The sequence below is a fragment of the Manis javanica genome, chromosome 2, assembly GCF_040802235.1.
Source record: "Manis javanica isolate MJ-LG chromosome 2, MJ_LKY, whole genome shotgun sequence".
NCBI classification, from domain to species: domain Eukaryota; kingdom Metazoa; phylum Chordata; class Mammalia; order Pholidota; family Manidae; genus Manis; species Manis javanica.
Window position 1 is genome coordinate 168,102,712 of NC_133157.1, and position 27,965 is coordinate 168,130,676.

Consider the following 27,965-nt stretch of genomic DNA (forward strand, 5'->3'; position numbering starts at 1 on the left):
GTGCCTGCCAACTAGTTCCAAAGATGGCAGCTGTTATTATTATCACTAGAAGGTAAGCTCCTAGAAGGCAGACATACTTGTATTCCCAGAACCTCATATACAGAATACTCAAAAAAACGTTGGTTAAACTGACCAGCAATGAAACCATGCTGAACACGTGCTACTTCTTACCTCCCAAGGGGCTTAAAAATCTAAGCAAGAAAATAAGTTCCAAATAGATTCATGAACTATTTAGGTAATAATAAAATACATAGTTTATGATACATACAAGATGAGAACAAAGTATGTGTTATAGACCATAAATGCTTTGGGTGATCAGGCAAGAAATGATAAGAGGTGGCTGGCTGTAGTTGTTAGGAAATGGTAAGTTCACATGTTTGTGTGTGTAAGATATATACCAGTAAGCCTCCTAGGAAAATGTTCAACTTCTTTGTCAAAATTTGGTGATGCTGGCTCTATCAGTGTTAGATAAAATGCATCAACCTGCTACTTCTCCGTTAGTATAATGACAGACAAAATTGGGTTATTGAACTTGGGTAGCAAAGCATATTTGTCATAGTAATGGATGCTTTTTCTCCCTTTAGTGATCAGTAGTTAATTAATGATCACAAATATGTTCTGATGATGTTGGGTGATGTTGCTCAAATAGGCTGTATTATGGGGGTACAGACTAGCCCTTGAAAACTAATCACAGACTCAATTCCATATTCTACTTGTTTATGCTCATCACAAGTTTCAGTTGTATTATATCATCCATAATCATTACATATTGCTGTCCTTTCATTTTGCCAAACTGCTTGCAGCTCTAATAGATTGGACTGAGAAAGTGAGCATGAACAAAAGAATATTTCTTTTTTCTAGGACATTCTCTCCTTTCTGATACTTGGGTGTCTCTGTAAAGGTATTCTGCCTTTGATACAAACAGAAGGGCACCCCATTAAAGGTTTTTGATACACTAACAATCACACTGAGGGCTTCAGATTTCTAATTACAGAATTGAATGCAACCAAACACACTCATAAATCCTGACATTAGGAAAAGAGATTATCTCCATCTTTTATCCACTTTAAGCCATGGATGATCTAGAATCCCATGCCAACTGGCAATCAAACACACACCCACCTGCCCAGATTCTCAATCTGCAGAGACAAGACCAATCAGACCAGCTGCTTCTAGAGTAAGCCCCTGCATCTGCATCATAGTGGCAGACAAATACCCTGGAAACCTGTGCCTCTCCACACTCATACCCACATGACATTCAGCTAAATGAAAATATATGACTATTCTATTCACAAGGACAGAGACCTGAATACAGGAATACCGTGCTCAGACATACTCACAAACAAAAGCAAACACAACACATGCTCAGAATAAAGCATTTTGTTTATCCGGCTCGGCAAACCGCACTTCGTGTACGCACACTTTCAAGTCCTGCACAAGACCCCTGGTACGTTGGTTTGCTTTTCTCTTAACCATTAAAAAACGAGTCCTTCACCCCCGAGTGCGTCCCGGGCATTTATAAAGCAGCAACTTTGTTGCAGTATTGCCTGTCTTCTCAACTCTTTTCACTGTTCTACCTGAACTCTCGGAGGGCCGGCCAGGTGGCGCCGGCCGGCCACGTCCGGCTCCAGTGCCCTCCCCGCTGCAGACGCTCCCGGGGCGGGGCCGCGCCGGCCTCCAGGAAATGCCCAGGTGTGTGTGTCACCTGCCGCTGGCGACTTGTTGATTCCCAGGAGCTGCCTTCAGGTCTGAGCCCCCGAGACCAGAGAACGCTCTCTCTCATCTGTTCCCCAGGCGCGGCCCGCTTGCCCCTCGACTCCACAGCCATGAGCAAGTTGGGCAAGTTCTTTAAAGGGGGAGGCTCTTCTAAGAGCCGAGCTGCTCCCAGCCCCCAGGAGGCCCTGGCCCGACTACGGGAGACTGAGGAAATGCTGGGCAAGAAACAAGACTACCTGGAAAGTCGAATACAGAAAGAACTCGCCCTGGCCAAGAAGCATGGCACGCAGAATAAGCGAGGTAGGCTCGGGGTCTGGTACCAGGCGTGAGCTCTCACTCTCCCACCTGCAGCCCCTTCTTTGGGGCCAGTCGGGCCCACAGCACCTGTCTCCCAGGAGGCCAGATTTGCTCCCACAGTCTTTCTAGGAACTGGTATTGACCCCAACGCCGAGACTGGAGTGACCTGAGCAAGGCACACGCCTGGATGGCAAAATGTTAGAGGGAGCCCAAAATTTCAGTAATCAACGGAGTATTTTTATGCAATATTTTGCATAAAAAAGCCCTCAGAATTAATGCAAAAAATCTATGATGAGAAAAGTATCAAAGTACTAAATGAGAACAAGATCAGTGTTACTGATCTTTTTTTTTTTCTTTTGTCTCTGGCTCTTATGTCTTTATGTGGGGCACTTCTTTTTGTAACATAAGTTTTTTAAACTTTTTTTTGTGCATCATGGACTTTTTTGCATTAATTTTGAATTTTAAAACTGCATTAAAATATTATTTTATGTTGATTACTGACTTTTTGACATCCCTTTAAATTTTTCTCTTGGCTTGCCTCACCCTAGTATACAGCCCTGCTGACCCCAGCACTAAATATCGTTTTCTTGAATCACACATTTTAACTTGCATGCAACTCTTCAGAGAGGTATATTCTAGAATGTTCTGGTTCACCTTGCTCCTCAGCCGTTGAAGACTTCAGTTAACTTGTGCAGTTGAGATATACAAAAAAAAAAGTCAGAGAATTAAATACGAAACTTCCTATCATTGTCTTTTACCACACACAGGGGACTTTGAGCCGGTAATAACTCTTGGTGCTCCTGTCACACTTTGAACCGTTCGTGTTTTGCCAGAGTTAATGGTTTCTTCAGCTCTCTTTATAGAGAACAGATCTAAACAGCACCGTGACACATAAAAACCCATTGAGAAGCTGAGGTGATTTGCTTTTCTAAAAACATTAGAATAGAAGTGGTCTTGCAATGGCAGACCCAGAAGTAGAAATGTCAATACAGTACTTTGCTCACCACCAAACCCTGAACTTGTATCCTCAAGTCAGGCTTCTTTAGCCATATTGAAGCCTTGGGAAGATTTAGTTCTCCCAAACTGCCATTGTTTAACCAGGAGAGGAATAACGTCTTCTGGAGCTGACCTTGGAAACTCTGTCACTTCCCATAAAATGTGCCCGATATATGTGTGCCCACTTAATACCAACAATAAAAAGGTCGTTTCATTTTTCTCTGCTACTGTGTGTAACTTTTGTTCACATAATAGCTTGCTTTAGCATTAAGTTCTGGTTTCTGTTTTTACTTTATGTCTGAAAATATTTTGGGAATTTATTAATTGGCCATTTGTAAAGCAAGACCATGCCATTCTGGCTTGCTAAAGAGTCATTAGTTGTTCTGTTCAGTTGCCCATCCTCTGTAGTTTGATATGCACACTTGATATTTGCTTAATGTTTGTCAAGGGTTTTTTGTTTGTTTTGTCATCTTTTGGGGCTGTATAGAGCTTTACAGCAGTTGCTCAGTAAGCATTGATTTAAAACATCTGAAAAATTGTATATCTGCTTCTAGGAAGTGGTAAAAATTAGATTTGCTTTCAGAAGACAAACATGTAAAATAATATAGGTTTAACTTGTTACTTTCACAAATGTTCTCCAATTGGAGATGCGCTAAAGTGTATTATAAAGACACTAAAGAAAAAAATTAAAGATAACATTAATTAGGTGAATCAGTCTTTCTTAAATCAGAGAAGTTACTGGTGCAACTATTATGTACAAATAACCAATTGGTGTTAGAAAAGCCATTTATTTATTCTTTGTCATTTATCCTTGGGAACTTCACTGCTGTTAACCAAGGCCTGCTTTTACAGTTGCTCTCATATTAGGAAGAGGCCAGTTAGCATGTGATCATCTGTAATCTAAACTGTGGAAAGAATTCAATCACAAGCCCATGCATTGAAAGCCCTGTCAATATCAGCATATTCCAAAAAAACCAGCCAAATTCATATACACATAGTTACTGTTTTCCATTAACCACTAAGAAATATTTTTACACATAGTATAGTAAGGCCCAATATACTTAATACTAAATGGGCCTTGTGCTACACAATATCAGTGCTGGGATGGCTGTAATTTATATTATAATCAGATGACATAATGTATGTTCAGTTAAAGTTTTACTTTTAGACATGGTTGGTCAGCTAGCATGCTGTCCAGAATACTAGTAGAGGGGAGGTGAGGGAGGGGGTGAAAAAAAACCAATACTGGTAAAGGGACTGATAGCATTATATTAGAAAGGGCCACACTCTTGACCACTACAAATTCTTCAATGACCTTTCTGTACAGTAGAAGCTTCGACAGTATTCTGAATGTCAACAACAGGTTTTATGGTGAAATGAGTAACTTGCAAATTAGAATAATGGAAGCAGCATCTCTTCTGTGAAATGATAGGTATTCTAAATATGTGGACTAAGTGAAATAGTTTAGACACTTCCTTGCTGCCCATGTAAGAACAGGTTAAAGGGACCTACCAGGTATATAGCTAAACAGTAGGCTAGTACCTGAGGCTTGATTTCAGATAAGGGCAGTGTCCAGTCCTTGGTTCAGATGGACTTCCAACCCAGTCCACTTACTGCAGGGCACAGTCCCCTGCCAGGGAATGTTGCCATCTGCCCTCAATGAACCTTTCATCCAAGGTGTATTGGAGCACCTGAAAGGACACAGAACTGGGACTTCACTCAGCTCATGGAACAAGCTGACAGCCTGTTTTTGCCTATTTGCCAATGTATGTTTGTTTAATAAGTGTTTATGCAGAATTTGGTCTGAAGCTTGCTTTCATTGTATCTCATAGTACAGTTGTAGAGGGGTGGCTAATTCTTCTTACCTCAGGCTTCTTAGGTTCTTACCGTAATGTACCAGAAAGAACCTGAATGTGCACCACCAAAATGGTTTTGGAATAGCCATGATATTCAGGGCCCTGTTGATCTCAAAGATTAGCAGTTGGAGCAAGACTTATAATTTGGTTAAAACCGTTAAGGAGGTCAGAGTTTCTCTAATGCAGTTTATTCAGATTATTCCTGCTTTATAGCTAATAATCTACTTTATGGAAAAACAAACTTCTTACTTATCACTTAATTTTTTGTACTTCTCTGAGCTCTGTCATATAGAGCAGCTTTCCATCTTGGCTGTATAGTCACCTTCATGCCTGGGTCCCACCCCCAAAGATTCTGATATAATTGGCTGAGGTGGATTTTCAGTAGGCCTCAGGTTATTGAGAACTTGGGCTGATAGAGATGAAAGGTTGACAGTAGGAGGAAGTGAAATTGGCCACAATCCCTACTCAGTATTATTACACATGATTCAAGAGAAAACATGGTGCTGAGACCATTCCACCTTTTGTCAGGTGTCTGTTTGGTGAATGAGAACCCAAGGCAGAGAGTCTTCTATTTGAACAAGTGGCTCCTTTGAAGCCTGGGCTGTTTTTTGGCAAGGGTGGATGTACTTTCAGAGTCACAGTGCAGACTTGGTCTTCCTTAGAGTCAGAGGATGTGCAGAGTCCCATTTGTTTAGCTCAGTGTTGGGACCTCCCTGGGCTCTTAAGTGTGCTCTTTTATTATAGCTGTCATAGTGCTAAATTCTGCAATCTCAGACAATGGGGGGCAGAAGGACTACTGTGTAAGGAGAACCACATTTGTATCAGCTGATTGAATGCCAAAGTAGTGAGAGCAAAAGCACAGTGGCTCAGGTAATGTGAGACAGACCTACACTGTAGGACCCTGATGGATGGAAGTTCCCCTTGGGGAGATATCATTTACCTGATGACCTCCTTTCTTTAAAGAGTTTCTCAAAATGTGGCCCTCAGACTGCCTGCATCAGAATTCCTTCAGGATGGTTGTGAAAGTATACACTCACAAGTACCTCCTAAATATTCTCATGTAATAAGTTGAGTGTAGAATCCGGAACACATGTAAGTCAATGCCCACTACAGTCTGAGCACCTATGATCTATTATTCAGTGAGCTGTTAAACTGGAAGCCACTACTCTGTACTCTGTTTTCTTTCTTACCATTCCTATTTTCTCCCTTCATCCATCATCACTCAAATGACAGGATGATAAATATCTCTCCCCCTCCCCCTCTGTTTACTTCCAAGGAATCATTTCCAGAGCTTCTGACAGGTCCTCATTAACCACCTGAATTTATTTTCTTTCGGGAAGTTCATATGGTGCTGACTTGACTCCTCAGGCCTTCCGAAGGGGTCTCAGAGTTCTCAGTATTCAAATTACAACCAGGTACCATAATGAAGCATTCTTCTTTGCTTCCAATTATCTGGTTGTTTTTTCTCACTCTCTGTGTATTCTGGAACCCTGGAAAAGAGTTTATTTCTGGGTCATTAACAACCAAGATCTGGGCCAGGTCTCCCTCTCCAGTCAACTGCTCTCTCTTCTGGAAAAGATAGATGAATGGAAATGTGACCCTCCCTCAATCTCCCCCAATACCAGCTTCCCTCGCCCCCTTCAGGAGCTCTCCTAGGCTTTCATCCGAGGGTGGGGGGACCTAAAACATTTGACCCAGCCCTGGAAACCTTATTCACTTAAGCTATAGTTAAAAAACACCTTGCTTTCCCACTACCTCCCTTTCCCCTTTGAGCCCAGTGTTGGGACCTCCCTGGGCTCTTAAGTGTGCTCTTTTATTATAGCTGTCATAGTGCTAAATGAGTGAGTATACAACCTCACTCACTCACTTAGGTACTACTGACCAGCACACAGTGCCCTGGCTGGTTACCAATTTTGTTCTGCTAATACTACCTCAGTTTGCACATGCTTTTTCAGGTGCTATTCCCCTATAGTGTTCTAAGAGAGTTAAAAATCCCAACCAGGTTTACCTTCTCCCCTTATTTAAATTAGCATGTTGAGTTTACAGTCAGCATTTTACATTGGTTTTTATTAAATATCATCTCATTTTCAGTTGTCTTAATAAAGATTTTTAAAATTCTAACTTTATTGTCTTATAGAGAGAGCTCTTTCTTTTAGTGGAATTGGTCACAAATATAATTAGCAGTCTTTTTTGTTGCTGTCAGTCTTTGTTAAAATACACTGAATAAGACAGAACCAAGAACAGAGCCTCATGGCATGCCTGTAAAGACTTCATTCTGGGATAACTTCTGCATGATAGCAACAATGTTTCACTTAAGATGCACCTAACTCATGAAGACCAGTTTGATGGATCAACACTTAATGAGTTCAGTTATTCATCTGGCTGTGAATATACCTGACCTACATTTCTACTCCATATCATCTTATTTCTCTAACATCTCTCTTCCCAGACAGTGCCTCAATATGCCTTGTGAATTATATTATTAAAACCAAACTATATTCACACACCTGTTGCACAAATGCTGGCTGTGAATTGATAGTGTGTTAGTTTCATCAGATGCCACTGGAGAGCTTTTTAAAATGTCACACCAGAAGACTCAGTTTCAATAAGTCTGGGATAAGGTTCAGGACTGTGGTACGGAAAGATTTCTGGGTGATTCTGATTTGCAGAAGGTTAGATGGCCAGTGGGTGGTCTATGGTTCTTCCTTGACTCAGCATCTAATAACCAAAAGAAAAGAAGCCTGTGAGTCAGTTTGGTACGTTTCATCTTTATGAGCTTCTAGTGGCTCCTGGTTATCATTGTTTTTCTAATTCCTCAGAAACTGGACTGTAGGGTGTTTCTGTTCTAGAATCATTCTTTCAAGTATCTGTTGCACAGATTTTGACAGTTTGTTGACATGTAGCTACCTCTAGAAGGGTCATTAGTACTATTTCTTGTGTTATGTAACATTACATCTAGTTTGGTTTTTTTCTTCATGAATTTGGAGCAGTATTATAAATTTTGGAACACTCATTCTCCTTCTTCATTCGAAGTTCCACAGAGCTGGATAATAGGCACAACATTTTGGAAATAATTATATTAAGCAAAGAATATAATTTTCTTTAATTTACACTATTCTGCAGTTTCTTGAATTAACCACAGTAAGGTAGAGAATTTATTAGTAACAATAAATTATTGTTTGTGGCATAATCACATGATTATGCCAAAGTCATGTGAATTATAGTTTTAAAAAACGATGGCTGGAGCTTACTGTGAGCTTGCCCTCAGATGGACTTGGTATTACTTGTATGTCTCAGTACTTAGGACAACTTACTTAGATCAGATTTCAAGAAAACATTAAGAAAAACACATGATACTCTAACCAATGAGATATAAGACAAGAGACCTAATACTGAGGGTTCTTTTTAGCTTAGATTCTTTGCTTGTGGAGATCAGGTTTGGAAAGCATATGAATGATCTGTTTGGGTATTCATTTTTTAAAATATGCTTAAGTACATGTGAATCTACTTGTACTTTTAAGGGACAGGGTTATCACAGATACTTAAGATGTCTGCCTTAGTAAACTATCCAGAACTTTTAATACATACTGATAATTTTAGTTTCTCCTACTTTTTTTTTTTTATCATTTAAGGGAAGTTCTGACAAATACACAGTTGGCTTAAACATGTGCAGGAACAAAAAAGCAAGAGTCTGGAATAAATATAAAACAAATAGGAGGCCATATCCTGAACAACTGATTTTTCTGTACCAGAGTTGATCCCTTGTCTCAAACCAGTGATGCTGATAGGGAATTACTTATTGGAAATATTTAGGACTTAGTCCAAAGTTTGTGTGGTCATGCTTTAAAGCAGTAGGAGCCTTTAAACCTGAACCATTGGTCTTTCAACCTGCTTGCTAAGCCCTTTTCCCAGATATTTCTAACTTGCAGGTATTTCTAGTGAGAGGACATCTCCACTGTCATGTGCTCTGTACAACTTCCATCACCTCTTACTCAGTCTAGCAATCTAGTGATTTAAACAGCAACACTGCTATTGCTACCCTTAAAACAAAACAAATCCAAAGATGGAAGCAAACAAGAATGGTCATTTTAAAATTACAGGAAAGGAAAGTTGATTATTCTCTGGTAAAAGTTGGGAATCCTTTTATAAGTTCATTATTTAAAACCTAAAATTTAATGTCAACCATCTAGCTTAAACAAAATAAAGTTCATAGTTTTACATCTGGCTTACACGTAAACTCAGAGGAATAAAATTATGCAGCCACATATTTAGCAAGCACTTTGGACATTCTATTCTCCATTGAAACATGAATTTCTTTGGGTTCTTTCACATAGTGTTTTATGCTACATAGTCATATGGGGTGTCTTATCTGCTATAGTAATAACATTGTTCAGCAGGCCTTTCTCAGTGAGCAGTGCTATTTCCATTACCAATTCTTGCCACATTTAATACATGTAAGTGAAAGTCTGTATAACCTTGGAGTTTGAACAAAGGTATTATTCTAACTCAAAACTTCTGCTGTGTTAAGTGTAGCAAGAAAATAATTATGATTATGTTAAACCAATTTATATATATTTTAAGGATCACACATGCAAGAGCCTATTTTGTCATTTTATGAGCAGTTTGAAAATGTATTCATGTAATCTATCTCCATTTGTTAAGTATTGTTCTCCCACTTAGACATGAAAAATTAAATAATAATGCAGTTCATCACCAATTTCAAGGTAAACCTATTCTTAAAAATTTTCCAGTAATAATAGTCACCTTGATGATAGGTGCTATATATTTCTGTAGATTTGCTGATCACAGGATCTCAAGAGAAAAGTCATAGAGTCAAAGACAGTGAGACCTGAAAGGGGCCCTAGGGATATGGCTTGTTAGTGCTCAGGAGCACCTGCAAGCCACCAGCATAGTAGTAGGAAATATTGGTGCATCATATGAACGAGGAATACTTGTTTACAAGTATTATTAACAATTATTATTAATACAAGTATTAACAATTAAACAATACTTGTTTACAAGAAAATAGGGCTTTATCACACATGCACACATTTATACATATGCAGATATGCATATAAATACAATACATATATATACATATGCATACATATAAATATATACAGGTTTATTCCTGGTTTCTACTATATCTCAGCCAGAAACTTTGCATTGCTGAGTAGGAGATTTGCAGTAGGGGAAGAGAGTCAGGGGCTGGAAGCAATACTTTGTGTAGTACCTTTTATCATTCATATTCCTTACTGAGCAGAGCATTGTAGTATGTGTGTAGACAGTCACTCTGGCTTCATCTACGTCTCCTCCTCTGTAAATCCTTCCCTTACCCTCCAGAGAGAGCTTATACACTCCTCTGTGTGCCCACTGTACCTTGTATATCTGTTTTGTTATTCTCTTCTGTGTCTCCTCTGGTACTTGAGGTGAAAGATGTAACTTACACAGGTTAGTATCCATGGGCAGGTCCTGTAAAGTAGTAGATGCTCAATAATGCTGTTGAGAGATGAATAAGTGATTGAATGCCCATTTCATATTTTGCCTCCTCTGAGACTGTAGCCTTATTTCTTTGTCCCAGCAGGGCCAAACAGTGCTGGGTGTGTGGAAGATCTTCAGTACATATTGTGGAATGATTGAAATGAATGAATAAAAGATATATATTTTTTTAAATGAAGAAGGCCAGGGAAGTTCTGAACAGGGTCACCTTGGACAAATGATGGTTAGAATTTTCTAGTATTTCCCCAGGTGTTTCCAATCTAACCTGTGTCTTTGAACAGAAACACTTTATATTTATTGAGTTTGCAAAATGCTCGTGATGATGCTTAGTTAGGTGCCATAAATAGATGGTGTGGTTTAATTAATGAAGTAATTTGCGTCTGAGTAAGAACAGGACTTACATTAAAGTTTTTCAAATAAAACAGCATGATTATGAGACTTCCCAGTTGAAAGGCAAAAGAGGACATAACCAGTTATGGCTGACACATGTATCTTGAACACTCTCTAGGATTACTCCCCTGAGCTTCATCCTTAGGCCTTCTCTGGAGGTCATCCATTCCTGGGAGAGGGAAGAGCTGTCATAATGCAGTTTCACATTTCACAAACAGTTCGTCTATAGTCACTAGATATAATGGTTCCTAAAAGCTTCTTCCTTTTTTGCCAACTCATGGATTAACAGTGCACACACTTATACACCCTGATGATTGAAGAACAGCAGACTGATCTTTAGGCGAGGGATTGACCTATACATTATATCAGCAATGAAATGGCAACTGTCTTCTGCTATTTTAAGTTATTTTTCATAGATGATGAAAGCCTTCTCCTCGGGCAATGTAGTGAAGTTGCTTACTGGCCAGCTGAATTTAGGTTCAGGCAGGTAATTCTTAAATTTAAGTCCCTATCCTCAGTGGGCTGTAGTATGGGCTTATCCTGTACCCCTTGGGAGCAGTACAAACAGGACACAGTTCTGCAGCTCCACTGCTGAACAACATCACTGTTATGGAGGGAGACAAAACCCTTGGCTGTTTCTCCACCACACAGAGGAATACAGTAGATTCCTTTGTTTTACAAAGAATGTTGTCCAGGTTTCACCAGCTGCTTAAAAGCACATACAGGAGTTTGGAAGATTGAATTGCACCTTCTACACAGGTTAAGTTACATGGCTCTAAAAGTGTCCTCCTTTGCCAAAGAGGAGCAAAGCTTGATTTGCAGCATTTGTGGCATGTCTTGCAAAAATACAGCTGTTTCTTTCCCAAACTGTTTATTAGAAAACAAAAGAAAAGTCTGTCCAAGTTATGGTGGGTCTCTGGCATCACCATTTCCTGTGAGAAATAGCTCATGTGGAGACTCCTGAGATATACTTCCTGGCTTTTTGGAACAGAAGCCTCTGGTCTTAGTGTTTGGGAGTAGCTACCACACCAGGCAGAAGCAGCAAGAAGTGTCAGGTTTCTGAGGGTCAGATCCAGCCATGCAGAGATCACTGGTTTGTGCACACAAGGTTTTTTATTTTATTTTATTATTATTTTAATTTTGTTATCATTAATCTACAATTACATGAAGGACATTATGTTTACTAGGCTCCCCCCTTCACCAAGTACCCCTGCCCCCACATTCCATTACAGTCACTGTCCATCAGCGTAGTAAGATGCTGTAGAATCACTACTTGTCTTCTCTGTGTTGCACAGCCCTCCCCATGACCCCCACATGCTAATTATACATGCTAATCGTAATACCCCCTTTCTTTTTCCCTGCCTTTATCCCTTCCTTCCCACCCATTCTCCCTAATCCCTTTCCCTTTGTAACTGTTAGTCCATTCTTGGGTACTGCGAGTCTGCTGCTGTTCTATTCCTTCAGTTTTTCTTTATTCTTATACTCGACATATTAGTGAAATAACTTGATACTTGTCTTTCTCTGCCAGGCTTATTTCACTGAGAATAATACCCTCCAGCTCCATCCATGTTGTTGCAAATGGTAGGATTTGTTTTCTTCTTATGGCTGAATAATACTCCATTGTGTATATGTACCACATCTTCTTTATCCATTCATCTACTGATGGACACTTAGGTTGCTTCCATTTCTTGGCTATTGTAAATAGTGCTGCGATAAACATAGGGGTGCATCTGTCTTTTTCAAACTGGGCTGCTGCATTCTTAGGGTAAATTCCTAGAGGTGGAATTCCTGGGTCAAATGGTATTTTTATTTTTAGCTTTTTGAGGAGCCTCCCTACTGCTTTTCACAATGGTTGGACCAATTTACATTCCCACCAGCAGTGTAGGAGGGTTCCCCTTTCTCCACAACCTCACCAATGTGTGTTGTTGTTTGTGTTTTGGATGGTGCCAATCCTTACTGATGTGAAGTGATATCTCATTGTGGTTTTAATTTGCATTTCTCTGATGACTAGTGATGTGGAGCATCTTTTCATGTGTCTGTTGGCCATCTGAATTTCTTCTTTGGAGAACTGTCTGTTCAGCTCCTCTGCCCATTTTTTAATTGGATTATTTGCTTTTTGTTTATTGACATGCATGAGCTCTTTATATATTTTGGATGTCAACCCTTTATCAGATCTGTCATTTTCGAATATATTCTCCCATACTGTAGGGTGCCTTTTTGTTCTATTGATGGTGTCCTTTGCTGTACAGAAGCTTTTTAGCTTGATATAGTGATATAGTCCCACTTGTTCATTTTTGCTTTTGTTTCCCTTGCCCGGGGAGATATGTTCATGAAGAAGTCACTCATGTTTATGTCCGAGAGATTTTTGCCTGTTTTTTTCTAAGAGTTTTATTGTTTCATGACTTACATTCAGGTCTTTGATCCATTTCGAATTTACTTTTGTGTATGGGGTTAGACAGTGATCCAGTTTCATTCTCTTACATGTAGCTGTCCAGTTTTGCCAGCACAATCTGTTGAAGAGACTGTCATTTCCCCATTGTATGTCCATGGGTCCTTTATCATGGACGTACAATTACTTGACCATATATGTTTGAATTAATGTCTGGAGTCTCTATTCTGTTCCACTGGTCTGTGGTTCTGTTCTTGTGCCAGTACCAAATTGTCTTGATTATTGTGGCTTTGTAATAGAGCTTGAAGTTGGGGAGCGATATCCCCCCCACACACACACTTTATTCTTCCTTCTTAGAATTGCTTTGGCTATTCTGGGTCTTTGGTGTTTACATATGAAATTTTGAACTATTTGTTCTAGTTCATTGAAGAATATTGTTGGTAATTTGATAGGGATTGCATCAAATATGTATATTGCTTTGGGCAGGATGGCCATTTTGACGATATTAATTCTTCCTAGCCAAGAGCATGGGATGAGTTTCCATTTGTTAGTGACCTCTTTAATTTCTCTTAAGAGTGTCTTATAGTTTTCAGGGTTTAGGTCTTTCACTTCCTTGGTTAGGTTTATTCCTAGGTATTTTATTCTTTTTGATGCTATTGTGAATGGAAATGTTTTCCTGATTTCTCTATTAGTTCATTGTTAGTGTATAGGAAAGCCACAGATTTCTGTGTGTTAATTTTGTATCCTGCAACTTTGCTGTATTCCGATATCAGTTGTAGTAGATTTGGAATGGAGTCTTTAGGGCTTTTTATGTACAGTATCATGTCATATGCAAATAGTGACAGTTTAACTTCTTCTTTACCAATTTGGATTGGTTGTATTTCTTTGTTTTGTCTAATTGCCGTGGCTAGGACCTCCAGTACTAGGCTGAATAACAGTAGGGAGAGTGGGCATCCCTTTCTTATTCCTGATCACAGAGGAAAAGCTTTCAGCTTCTCGCTGTTCAGTATGATGTTGGCTGTGGGTTTATCATATATGGCCTTTATTATGTTGAGGTACTTGCCCTGTATACCCATTTTGCTGAGAGTTTTTATTACGAATGGATGTTGAATTTTGTCGAATGCTTTTTCAGCATCTGTGGAGATGATCATGTGGTTTTTGTCTTCTTTTTGTTTATGTGGTGGATGATGTTGATGAATTTTTGAATGTTGTACCATCCTTGCATCCCTGTGATGAATCCCACTTAGTCATGGTGTAAGATCCTTTTGATGTATTTTTGAATTCGGTTTGCTAATATTTTGTTGAGTGTTTTTGCATCTACGTTCATCAGGGATATTGGTCTGTAATTTTCTTTTTTGGTGGGGTCTTTGCCTGGTTTTGGTATTAGGGTAATTTTGGCTTCAGACAATGAGTTTGGGAGTATTCCCTCCTCTTCTATTTTTTGGAAAACTTTAAGGAAAATGGGTATTATGTCTTCTCTGTATGTCTGATAAAATTCCGAAGTAAATCCATCTGGCCCGGGGGTTTTGTTCCTGGGTAGTTTTTTGATTACCACTTCAATTTCGTTGCTGGTAATTGGTCTGTTTAGATTTTGTGTTTCTTCCTTGGTCAATCTTGGAAGGTTGTATTTTTCTAAGAAGTTGTCCATTTCTTCTAGGTTTTCCAGCTTATTAGCATATAGGTTTTCATAGTACTCTCTAATAATTCTTTGTATTTCTGTGGGGTCCGTCCTGATGTTTCCTTTCTCGTTTCTGATTCTGTTGATGTGTTTTGATTCTCCTTTTCTCTTAATAAGTCTGGCTAGAGGCTTATTTATTTTGTTTATTTTCTCAAAGAACCAGCTCTTGGTTTCATTTATTTTTTCTATTGTTTATTCTTCTCAATTTTATTTATTTCTTCTCTGATCTTTATTATATCCCTCCTTCTGCTGACTTTAGGCCTCATTTGTTATTCTTTTTCCAATTTCAATAATTGTGACATTAGACTATTCTTTAGGGATTGTTCTTCCTTCTTTAAATATGCCTGGATTGCTATATACTTTCCTCTTAAGACTGCATTTACTGCATCCCACAGAAGTTGGGGCTTTGTGTTGTTGTTGTCATTTGTTTCCATATATTGCTGGATCTCCATTTTAATTTGGTCGTTGATCCATTGATTATTTAGGAGCATGTTGTTAAGTCTCCATGTGTTTGTGAGCCTTTTTGCTTTCTTTGTACAATTTATTTCCAGTTTTATACCTTCATGGTCTGAAAAGTTGGTTGGTAGGATTTCAATCTTTTGGAATTTACTGAGGCTCTTTTTGTGGCCTAGTATGTGGTGTATTCTGGAGAATGTTCCATATGCACTTGAGAAGAATGTGCTTCCTGTTGCTTTTGGATGTAGAGTTTTATAGATGTCTATTAGGTCCATCTGTTGTAGTGTGTTGTTCAGTGCCTCTGTGTCCTTACTTATTTTCTGTCCAGTGGATCTATCCTTTGGAGTGAGTGGTGTGTTGAAGTCTCCTAAAATGAATGCATTGCATTCTATTTCCTCCTTTAGTTCTGTTAGTATTTGTTTCACATATGCTGGTGGTCCTGTGTTGGGTGCATATATATTTATAATGGTTATATCCTCTTGTAGGACGGAGCCCTTTATCATTATGTAATGTCTTTCTTTATCTCTTGTTATTTTCTTTGTTTTGAAGTCCATTTTGTCTGATACTAGTACTGCAGCACCTGCTTTTTTCTCCCTGTTGTTTGCATGGAATATCTTTTTCATTCCTTAACTTTTAATCTGTGCATGTCTTTGGGTTTGAGGTGGGTCTCTTGTATGCAGTATATAGATGGGGCTTGCTTTTTTATCCTATCTATTACTCTGTGTCTTTTGATTGGTTCATTCATTCCATTTACATTTAGGGTGATTATTGAAAGATATGTACTTATTGCCATTGCAGGCTTTAGATTTGTGGTTACTAAAGGTTCAAGGTTAGCTTCTTTAGTATCTTACTGCCTAACTTAACTCACTTATTGAGCTATTATAGACACTGTCTGGTGATTCTTCATTTCTCTCCCTTCTTAGTCCTCCTCCTCCATTCTTTATATGTTGGGTGTTTTATTCTGTGCTCTTTTGTGTTTCCTTTAACTGCTTTTGTGGGTAGCTGATTTAATTTTTTGCCTTTAGTTAGTATTTGGTTGGTTTGCTTTCTTTGCTATGATTTTTTTTCTCTGGTGACATCTATTTAGCCTTAGCAGTGCTCCCATCTAGAGCAGTCCCTCTAAAATACCCTGTAGAGGTGTTTTGTGGGAGGCAAATTCCCTCAACTTTTGCTTTCTGGAAATTGTTTAATCCCTCCTTCATATTTAAATGATAATTGTGCTGGATACAGTATTCTTGGTTCAAGGCCCTTCTGTTTCTTTGCACTAAATATATCATGCCATTCTCTTCCGGCCTGAATGGTTTCTGTTGAGAAATCTGATGATAGCCTGATGGATTTTCCTTTATAGGTGACCTTTTTCCTCTCTCTAGCTGCCTTTAAAACTCTGTCCTTGTCCTTGATCTTTGCCATTTTAATTATTATGTGTCTTGGTGTTGTCCTCCTTGGATCCTTTCTGTTGGGGGTTCTGTGTATTTCCATGGTCTGTTCGATTATTTCCTCCCCCAGTTTGGGGAAGTTTTCAGCAATTATTTCTTCAAAGACACTTTCTATCCCTTTTCCTCTCTCTTCTTCTTCTGGTACCCCTATAATATTGATATTGTTCCTTTTAGATTGGTCACATAGTTCTCTTAGTATTGTTTCGTTCCTGGAGATCCTTTTATCTCTCTCTCTGTCAGCTTCTATGCGTTCCTGTTCTCTGGTTTCTGTTCCATCAATGGCTTCTTGCATCTTATCCATTCTGCTTATAAATCCTTCCAGAGATTGTTTCATTTCTGTAATCTCCTTCTGGACATCATCCCTTAGCTCTTGCATATTTCTCTGCAGCTCTTTTAGCATGGTTATGACCTTTATTTTGAATTCTTTTTCAGGGAGATTCGTTAGGTCTATCTCCTCAGATTTCTTCTCATGGGAGGATGTGTGGGTTAGTGTGGTCTGTATCAAATTCTTCTGCCTTTTCATGGTGATCAACGTCATTTTGAGGAGCTGGTACATGTGTCAGCTGGAAGAACATCCATTTTTGCTGGTTTGTGGCATTCCTCTCCTGGGAGAATGGCGACCCCTAGCGGCTTGTGCTGGACAGCTGTGCACAGATGGGGTTTCTAATTCTTGCCTGGCCACTGTGGAAGAATCTCTGCCCTGCTGCTGTGGGCATGGCCAGCCTCAGGCAGCTGCTCCACTATGGTGGAGCTGTGTAGGAGGGGAAACGGGTGGGAGGCTGTTTATCTCCGTGAGGGGCCTCCAAGCTGCACTGCCTCCCAGAGGGCTAGGGCGCCCGGAGTTCCCCAGGATTCCCAGCTGCTGGGCTAAGTGTCCCGGGACGTTTCCATCCAGCTGTGGGGTCCCTGTCCCTTTAAGTCTTTCGAAAAGTACTTGCTTTTCTTTGTCCCAGGGCGCCGGCTGCCCGGACCCACTCACAGGTTTTACTGTCCCGTTTCCCTAGTATCATGCACCCCACGCACTGTGTGTCTTCGCTCCAGTGTGGATGGCTGGGGCTGGGTGTAGTCCTGGGCTCCCTCTCCCTCCCGCTCCGACTCCTCTCCTCCCGCCGGGAGCTGGGGTGTGGGGCACTCGGGTCCTGCTGGGCCACGGCTTGTATCTTACCCCCTTCGTGAGGTGCTTGGGTTCTAACAGGTGTAGATGTAGCCTGGCTGTTGTCCTGTATCTTCTGGTCTCTCTTTTAGGGATAGTCGTATTTGTTGAATTTTCAAAAATTTATATGGTTTTGGGAGGCAATTTCCACTGCTCTACCCATGCCGCCATCTTGTCTCCCCACACAAGGTTTTTTGAAAAATGTAAATCAGACTTTAAATTTAGGGGATTTTGTATGAAAAAAATCCATATTTCTTCCTGCTTTTGCACACATGGATGGCTGGCCTGCAGTCTGCATGGCCATGGTGGACTGGAGCTCAGCAGTGTTGCTTCCACTAGATCAGGCTCATGCCTGCCTGGTCACCAGTGTATCCCCACTTTTTCCTGCTGACTCCCTGATACTGGGGCCAATGTGTACAGCTATTATTGTCACTCTTGCGCTATTTTTTTATTGTTATAGTAGAGAGATATTCCTCTGTGTCTTTCTTTCTCATAGGTGAGAAAAAAAAAGATGGTCTTTCTCCTTAATCTCTCTCTGCTTCACTTACTGTCATTACCTGCCTGTTCTCCTGTGTTTAGGACCCTGGTGTAGGCCACTCTGTAGTTTGTGGTGTGGGAATTCGAGTGTAAATTGAGATCTAAACTCTTGGTGAATTTTCAAATTTCTCCCAAATACTTCAAAGGGCAGAAGCCATAAATTAATAGAAGTATTTAAAATGTGTCAAAGTCAGAACTTACTAATAACAAACATTTGCAAGGTTGGGCTTTATACCATGTGGCTCCCACCACACGGTTCTGAAAGCCCTTTGAAAGAGGTGATGATGAGGAGGAGAAAGATACTTAATACTTAGTAATCCTTCACTATGTGTCAGACATTGCACTAGATACTTTATGTTATTTCATTTAATTCCCAACAACCAAATGAGTTATCCCATTTTCCGGTAAGCAACTTCTGTGAAGGCCACATACCTAGGGAGAGCTGGAGCCTAGATCTGAACGTAGGCAAATTGACTCCAGAGTCAATGTTCTATTGTTGTGTTCTAGATATTATTGTTGTTATTATTATTAATTATACATATATATAATTAATTATTGCTTAAGTGAGGAAACATCACTGAAGAAGAGTTAAGGTCACACACCAAGGTCATCTCCCACAGTTATTAGTTGGAAGAGGCAGATTAAAATGCAGGTCTAGTGACTCTAGAGCCTCATCCCAAACTGTACTTCATGATTCTCAGAAAGTAATCTAAAAACAAGGCATATTTTTAAAGGGAGAACTTAAAAAAATTTCTCAAGAAAAATGTTTTCGGGTCAATGGGTACCAGTTAGGTTCTAAATAACTATAGGCACTGAACCAGCCTGGCAAGATAGGGAGGAGACATACTTTGCACATTCCATTTCTGGGTATGTTGGGTGGACATGTGAACTTGGAGTTTAACTTCTGAGGATACTCTACTGAATAGAATTATGTACTGCATTTATTGAAATGTAGAACTGTTTTATAATATTATATTCCTATTATGGTGAGTTATGGGGAAAAAACAGGTAACTTATTGCTCAGTGGTCTCAGAAATAAGATATACAATCTCATTAATTAATGAATATATAAATCATTATTACTACTAATAATATCTAGTTGGTAAGTCCCTACCATGCTTAGGGACTGTATAAGGTATCTTCCATATACTATTACTAATTTTTAAAAAAAATCACCCAGCCTCATGGGCATTATCTCCCCATTTCCAGAACAGCAAACTGAAGCTCAAAGAAGGGAAGAGATTTCCCCAAGAGTACACATCTGTTAAGTCGTGGAAGAAGGATTCATGCTCTGGCCTTGAAGGCCATACTTTTTCTGTTACACCATGCTGTCATTGCACTATGTGCATAGAATTATCAAACATTCATGTAGTACACATTCATTTGATCTTTTGTAAAATAGGCCAATCATAGTATCTGTTCATGGAGTTTTGTGAGACTTAATGACATAATCACATAGTGTACACAAAGCATTGAGCACCAGTTTTGTACAATACAGTGTGATAAAAGTAGCAGTAGATATGGACCCACATGCAGAGTGTTAGCACAGAGGGTCAATTGGCCATTCTTCTGTGTGGGAGAGAAAACCCTCACACAGCTCTAGTCATTAATATAATGAGCCTCTACAGTGTGATATTATAGAAAGACCTTTATGCCAGATGATTAAAAAAAAAATGGTTTTAGTTCTTTCCTAAAGGAGAGGTTAAACATAAGAACTGTTCTATAAATAAAGCATATGTGCTGTTAAATCATGGTGTTTAAATTTTCAAAAAGAAGATTTGATCAATCTACATAAAGAAAAAAAACAAAAAGAAAACAAAAGGTGTAATAAACAGAAAATACAAAAAGATGACAATAAAAAGACCATATTAAAAAATATACCAGTTATCACAATAAATAAGATGAGTTAACATCTTACAAGGTACAGACTATCTGAATGGGTTCAAAACGGTCACACAAACTAAATATCCACATATATGCTCTCGGTACTGGGCATACCAAAAAAAGAGAAAATAAAAAACAATTTTGAAGTAGAGGTCCCCACAAAATTATTCCAGGCAAATTGTAACCAGAAAGCTAGAATATTTAATGTAAAACAAAGCAGAATTTAAGGCAAAAAGGATTAAATGGGACAGAGTAATATTTCATATTGATCACCAATAAAATCCAACAAGAAAGTATAATGACAGTGAGTCTCTGTGCACCAAGTAAAATTAGTGGAAGAAAAAAAATCAAATATGTTAGAATTATAAGAAGAAACTGACCAAAACAGATTTAGAAGAGATTTTTCTCTAGAAATCTCTGCAATAACTTAAATGTTTCACTCGAAACCATAAACTATTTGCATTCTTTTGAAAATTTCATTTACTTATTGTGCAAACATTCTGCTGCTGCTCTTTTCCTGCAACTCACCCTAAATGTCTTGTCAAAACTCACATTTTAGGGCCTTTTTTCCAGGGGGAGGGGGATTCCAAGCACCATAGTCAAAAAGACTCTTGTTAAATTTTGTGATTTCTGAATGAAGCAGATGAAGTTATCTTGCTAAAGAGGTAATGGGGGGCATTCAGATATTGTTTCTCTGAAGGCAACACTCTTCTCTGTCACCAGCATGCCATCGGATCCTTGAAGACAGCTCTAGCAGTGTTGATTTCATGGCTGCTCATGGTCAGATGTAACCTTGCTGACCATCTCATAATCATTTCAGACCAAGGCATGCAGCTAGACATCCTAGGTTTTGCTTCCACCTGCCACTCACTGTCTATCTTCAAGCAAGTCACATACCTTCTCTGAATCTCAGTCAACTTGTATTTGAAATGAGGAAATTGGGCTAGAATAGGCAGTGATTAAGGTCCTTCCCCTAAAGTTTTATTTTTTTATTGCTTGATTTTTACTCTTATCTTTATCTTTCTTCTAAAATCCTATATATTGACAGGAATACTTCCATGGTGTAATTTATGTAATATGAAAAGTAGCTTTCCATGCTTGTACACTTACTTGTCAGATCTTTGAAAGAAAAGAATAATAGAAAGTTTGGGGGAGCGGTTATTGGTGCCAGAGATTGAAGGGGCAGGTGTTACCCTTAAGCTTCTCAGCTTTATTTGGTATCCTCTTCATCTGCAGGTATCAGTAAGGCTGAGCCATAGCTAGTGTTGAGCAAATGTTTCTTGACTAAATGACTTATGCTCTTTCCTCATAAATGTGGCTTCTCCCATATTTAGCGGCATTGCAGGCACTGAAGAGAAAGAAGAGGTTTGAGAAGCAGCTCACACAGATTGATGGCACACTGTCCACCATCGAGTTCCAGAGAGAAGCCCTGGAAAACTCACACACCAACACCGAGGTGTTAAAGAACATGGGCTTTGCGGCAAAGGCAATGAAAACAGTTCACGAAAACATGTGAGTGGCTTTGGGCTCCCTCTGCAGCATAAATTCCCTCAGTGGAATGTATGGGACTGTGTGATGCATTTGGCAGGAATGGGCTTAAATCACATGAGGCTCTTTGACATACTGGAATGGAATGCTCCCTCAGAGAAAGATGAGAAGTTATCGTAGCAAAAGAAAAAGACCATGTAAAAAAGAAGCAATTCATTTTGCCCTTAATGTTTTCCAGTCTCCACTCTGTTTATCTGACACTCCACCTATAAATACATTCATTCGATAATTTCTAAGAGGCTTTGATGTCAACATCTGTGAGGGTGTTAGAACTATAGTGGTTTTCAAACTTCACCCAGAAAACTACTAAAGAGAGCACAGACACCCTGGCTCCTGGAAGCATGGGAGAGATGGAGCCGTTTTAGTTTTAAACAAATTCCCCAGGTGGTTCTGGTACTAACCAGTGTTTGAGAAGCATTGACCTAGAATAATAACTCTGACCATGGAGTTGTGGGTCAGAGTGTTTGGGTTGTAATCCCAGCTCTGCTGTTGACTGTCCTTAGTCAAATTACTTGGCCTGTCCCCAATTCAGTTTCCTCATCTGGGAATTGGAGATAATAATAGTACTTACCTCATGTGGTATTGTGAGGTTCAGTGAGATACTTGATCTAATGCACTTAGTGTGGGTCTTGGCACAAAGTAAACAATAATCAATATTCACAGTGTAGTGGGACTGGTGACAATTTGCTTTGCATTCACACTGGAATCAATGACTGGGACATAATCCTTTCCTAAGATTAAATGTGATAATGAAGTCTGGGCCAAGGATGCACAAGAGCAATGAGTACCTGAGGGATGTAGAGACATTTCCATGGAAGGGAAAAGGTGGAAGAAGGGGAGGCTGGGGTCAGGGAAGACATCTTTGATAACATTTTCTTGCCTTGATAATTGGTGGACAATCAGCTGTCATTTTGACAGCTTCAGAAAGATCATTAGATTCATTATCAGAGTCAAATCCACTCTCATTGCTGTAAGGGGGCTGCTAAAATGCATCACAAAATCATAGCCTTTCTTTCTGAGTAGTTTAGCAGCATCATCTCATTGTATTCCTTTTGAGAAAAATTCACTCCTAGGACCAAACTTCAGCTGTACCTTTCTCAGACTTCTTTTCATAAAAAAATTCCTCATGTATTTGTTATAAATATAATTGTAAGAATTGGAAACAAAGGGCAGTAAAGGGCTGGTAAAAGTATTCTTTCTGATTAATAGATGAAATTATGTCAAAATACTCAGATTTTCCCATATGAAGAGTCTGGGAAACTTATGAAAGATTTATTCCATTGGAATCCAAATTTCAGTATTTGGGTTATTTAATAATGGGGAAAATTGTCACTTCCCTAGTATCAATTTGACCTAGTTTCAGGGTTGGAGGAATGATTCAGAGACAGAGTCTAGAGAAGCAGCCCAGATCCTGGCATTCAGACCTGACTGCTTGGGCTGGTGGTTGGGGGCCAGTGGGCCTCAGGTGTCAGAAACGGGCTTTGAAGCACTGCCTGTCCTGGGCCCAGAATCAGTAGCTATGGGAAATCAGGGCATCAGCAGCTGTGGGAAAGCCCCCCAGGAGCCAGGATCTCAGCTACTAAGCATTCTAGAAAACAGATCTCTAGTTCCAGAGCTCATTTTCTAGAAAAGGCTGCTGTCAGAGAGCAGCCACAGCCTGTCTTCATCAGGGGGTCCCTGGTGCTTCATGGCACCATTTCCTGCAGAGCTGATACAAAGCAGCATATATTTAAATTTTGCATAGCCCTACCAGTCGAAATTTCAAAATGGGGCTACAAATATTTTTACTTTTAAAATAATTTGCTCTCTAGTGACTCCCAAATGTAATGGCTACTTATTTAATATTTTAAATATATGTGTATATGCAGGATTTTTTGAAATGCAGATTGTTCTTAGGGTTGATAAATATTATTGCCAGGAATTGTTGTTACTCTACTGCAATAACTGAATGATTGTATGAAATTGGCTCATTTTTCAGATGGGATCATACCTAAATTCATAATTTTAAAATAAAATTCTAAAATATTTCAACAAAATATTATTTCTCAGGGATCTGAATAAAATAGATGATTTGATGCAAGAGATCACAGAGCAACAGGATATTGCCCAAGAAATCTCAGAAGCATTTTCTCAACGGGTTGGATTTGGTGACGACTTTGATGAGGTGGGTAGCACAATGTAAAGAATGGAGTTATTATGGCCACTAAAAAGGATAGCTTCCTACCATATATAGCAAGGCAGGTTTCCTTAAAGAATTCCTTAAGTATCATTAAAGAATAAATGCTACTTGTTAAAAATGTACTTCCCTTAAGTGGGAAATGAAGTGTTGGTAGCTGATTTAAAGGAAAGATTAATATAGTTTGGCAAACAGCCCCCTAATTAAATTTCCAGCTATTAAGGAAAAACAGCATGTGATTATGTAAAGTTAGTGACTTTTAATGGTTGAAGCCTAAATAGCCCTATTACAAAGAATAGAGTGTTTGCACATCTGGGCAAAACAAAACAGACTGTGTCACTTTGCAAAGACGTATTGTGAGCCGTAGTTATAAAATTAGAGGTTAGGCTGCTTCTGTTTATTACTCAGGCCATGAAACAAAATAAATGTGGAGTAGCATTATTAACACACGCATTCCACTGAGATTAATCAGTCCGGTAATACAGACTATAATTATAATAGTGATGTCTGCACTGTGAATGTCAATTGTTCCACTCAAAGCACACACAAGTAGGGACTGGTGCATATTTTGAAACATTTCCAGTTCTCAGATTAGCAATGTAAAGAATCTGACTTCCTATATCTATGTGGTATTAAAAATGATACACCTAATAAGTAAGAAGTAGTTCCATGGAATCCTAGGAAATGACAGTTGGGTGTCAACAACTTAAAAAATGGTGTAGACCAGGGGTTAGGAAAATATGGCTTTCAGGTCCAATCCTTCCTACAGTCTGTGTTTGGATGGCCTGTGAACTAAAGATGGTTTTCACATGTTTAAAGGATTGCAGAAAACACCACCACCAGTAACAATAGCCACAAAGAAGACTATGCAACAGAGACCATGTGTGGCCTGCAAAGCCTAAAATATCACTGTCTGGCCCTTTGCAGAAAAAGTGTGCCTACCTCTGGTTAGACTAGCAAGGATCTGATGAGTGCGTTATGACATGGTGGGAAGGGCTCTGGCTCATGAGGACGACTGGGTTCTGCCATTTATTTCTAAACTTTGTGTAAGTCCCTTCAGAAACTGAAGTTTTCTCATCTATAAAAAGAAAATAATTAGATCACTAGATTATCTCTATAGTTTCTTAAATTCTAAAATTCTTTTTTATCAAAGAACAAGCACGTATTTGGTGCCTGAAGTCTGAAAATGATGGAGAAAATGACTACTCTGTCATCATATATGCTAAAGAAAATACCAATATCTTGTTGGTGCTGTTGATTAATTATCAAGCACAATGGACAGATCTGGGCACACATTCAGTGTAGGAAAGCATGTTGCTCCATTACTATATTTACTAGATTTTCCCCCCATGGTTTTGTGAGCAGAAATAGGACATCAGAGTATTTGTTCTGAAGACACTATTCATTTCACCTGTGGAGAACCATAAAGCACACAACTACATCGACCATACCATTTTACACAGCTCAGTACTATACACTTTCATGTCTTATTTCTTTTTCATGATGTGGATTTAACAGTGGTGATACCATCATTTAGCTTGTTGCACGTCTGATACACAATGACTTGATCAAGTGTTGTAGTTGGCTTAAATATCTTCTTTCTTGGCCTATAGTACTGCTACTCTCATTTTAATACAGGATAATCTTCAATGTGCATTTCTCCCACATTCAGTAACAAGCGCCTTAAATGTAGGGGCTGTTGATTCAACTTTGCATCCCCAGCACTGAGTTCCAATACCTGGCCAAGAATGAGTGCTCAGTAAATTTGCTCAATGATGAATGAATGAAGGAAGATTTCTCCTTGGTTGAACATGAATGTTAAGTCATTTCTAATGGTGACAACCTCAGAATTCTAATGATGAGATATTTAGTTTTGATTCCAACCTCTCACAGGGGGACTGGATTCTACCTGAGAACTCATGGAGCTAGTTAGCTCTGAACTACTGCAAGTCATCTCTTAACCTGTCATAAAGTAACTTGTACGCTTCAAGTCTCAAACTCGTATTGCCTCTCTAAGGTTCTTTGGACAGAGAATAGTTTACGATTAAACCAAATTCTCTGGAACTGTTGCTAAAAGAAAAAATTAATGTACCTACCCTGAGTTGAACTTTTCTTAACCCAGACGCACAGCATGATTTGTACTGGGTTTGGTACTTTAACAAAGGACCTATTGTATCTTTGGTTCTTTTTACTTTTTATACATACGGTTTTGCTATACCTATTGTTTTATTTTTAATAGCATTAGCCCAAATGAAAATATTTATTTCCTCTGATTAAAGTTTCACAGATTTGTAGTTTTTAACAGTAGAAAAGAAAAGACATTGGAAAAATGACAGACAAGGTGCAAATTTCCTAGAAACTGTGGAGGTAATATATTCAGCTGTCACAAATTACTTGAGTAACTGTTTACTGAGTATTATAAGATTAACTACAACAAATTTGTGCAACCAAAATACTCATTTTTTAATCATTGCTCAGTGTTGCAAAAAAGACTTAGTCTTAAAATAAATATTCCATCTCACTGGATTCTCACATATCAATTGGGTAGCAGATGTTCTTATGATTGTGTTTGAGGAAACCCACTTCTCGAACCACTAACTCCATAATTTTTTCTTTCTCATATGTTCAGGATGAGTTGATGGCAGAACTTGAAGAATTGGAGCAGGAAGAATTAAATAAGAAGATGACAAATACTCGACTTCCAAATGTGCCTTCCACCTCCCTCCCAGCACAGCCAGCTAGAATGCCAAGTAGAATTCCGAGCACAGCCTCCACTGCCCATCGAGCCCAAGCAGGTCTGTTCCCCACCTCTGGTACCTGTCAGGGAGTTGCTAAAAATAGTAGCCAGGCCTATCCCTTTTGGCACCTATTTCTTATTTTTTAAATATATACCTTTTTATACATAATTCATACCTGGTTTCTGTGCTGAAAGTATGAATGTTACCAATTACTAATTTTTATCCATTTTGTTTTCTAGCATCTTCCAGGAGGACAGAAGAAGAGGATGATGATATCAAACAGTTAGCAACTTGGGCTACTTAAACTAAAATGGAATTTTTTGACACCTAAATTGATGATTTGTACATAAGACAGAAAAAAAATGTTTCCAGTTTCAGGAGTTAACAAAGGTCCTGTTTTATATTTACATTGGATGAGTAATTGTCTTTTAAGCTTCATATGTGAAAGTTAAAAATGGAGTCATATGTAGACATAGAATCAGGGATGGAAAGGGACTTCCTGGTGGCATCTTGGAGGGTCCCTCCATCCTCTTGGGAGGGGACATTCTACCTTGTTCACTACTGTATTTCCAGTCTTGGCACGTAGTGGTGCTTTCTGTATATTTGTGGAAAGCAAACTGGATTCTATTAACATATAAAACATAGAATATTTTACAGGCCACTTAAGAGTCATGCATTTAGGACAGCTGGGGAAAATCACTTTCTTTTCTTTGTGGATGCAAGTTTGCTGCATGTATCTGTGTTGGGAGGTATGTAACCCATAATGCAAATACAGGGTCTCTTGTATGGGAGACTTCATGTTGAAGAGTCTTGTTTGAGTCTATACATAAATAGGTTTACTTGAGTTTTGCAGTTTAAAATCTTAAAGGAGCTTTAATTGTCATTTATTATGCCAATTAAGCTTGGAATGGGGCAGTACTTCCATTTCCTAAAATGTCTGAAAGCACTAACAGCTCACACTGCTGAGCAAGAATCTCCTGGGTGTAATTTAGCCACTTAGGGAACTACGTTAACACTCCCAGGCCATTATGATGCTGTTATGGTTTCAGCGTGCTAAATGTGTGAATGAACGTTCTTCTCTGTTTTGTTTTCTCTTGTACATTTATTTACCTTTTACAGCATATTCCTTGTAAATAGATAAAAATATAGGTGATTAAAAGTATGTCTTGAATAATATTTTGTCCATAATTACTTTTAAATGAAAGTAAATTTCAAA

The 27,965-nt window shown here is 38.9% G+C and overlaps 1 protein-coding gene across 1 annotated transcript; it reads left to right on the forward strand.

Moving 5' to 3' along the window:
* Window positions 1–1,673: 1,673 nt before the first annotated feature.
* Window positions 1,674–27,923, forward strand: CHMP4C (charged multivesicular body protein 4C). The gene is made up of 5 exons (XM_017667457.3): window positions 1,674–2,016; window positions 21,622–21,799; window positions 23,885–23,999; window positions 26,641–26,806; window positions 26,989–27,923. Exons 1-5 carry the CDS (start codon window positions 1,827–1,829, stop codon window positions 27,051–27,053), a joined length of 714 nt encoding a protein of 237 aa, XP_017522946.3. The 5' UTR covers window positions 1,674–1,826; the 3' UTR covers window positions 27,054–27,923.
* Window positions 27,924–27,965: the final 42 nt, after the last annotated feature.

Coding starts and splice junctions, on each gene's coding strand:
- CHMP4C (XM_017667457.3), top strand. CDS start 1,827: ATGAGCAAGTTGGGCAAGTTCTTTAAAGGGGGAGGCTCTTCTAAGAGC. Junction 2,017..21,621: donor TGGCACGCAGAATAAGCGAG/GTAGGCTCGGGG, acceptor TCCCATATTTAG/CGGCATTGCAGGCACTGAAG. Junction 26,807..26,988: donor TGCCCATCGAGCCCAAGCAG/GTCTGTTCCCCA, acceptor TTTGTTTTCTAG/CATCTTCCAGGAGGACAGAA.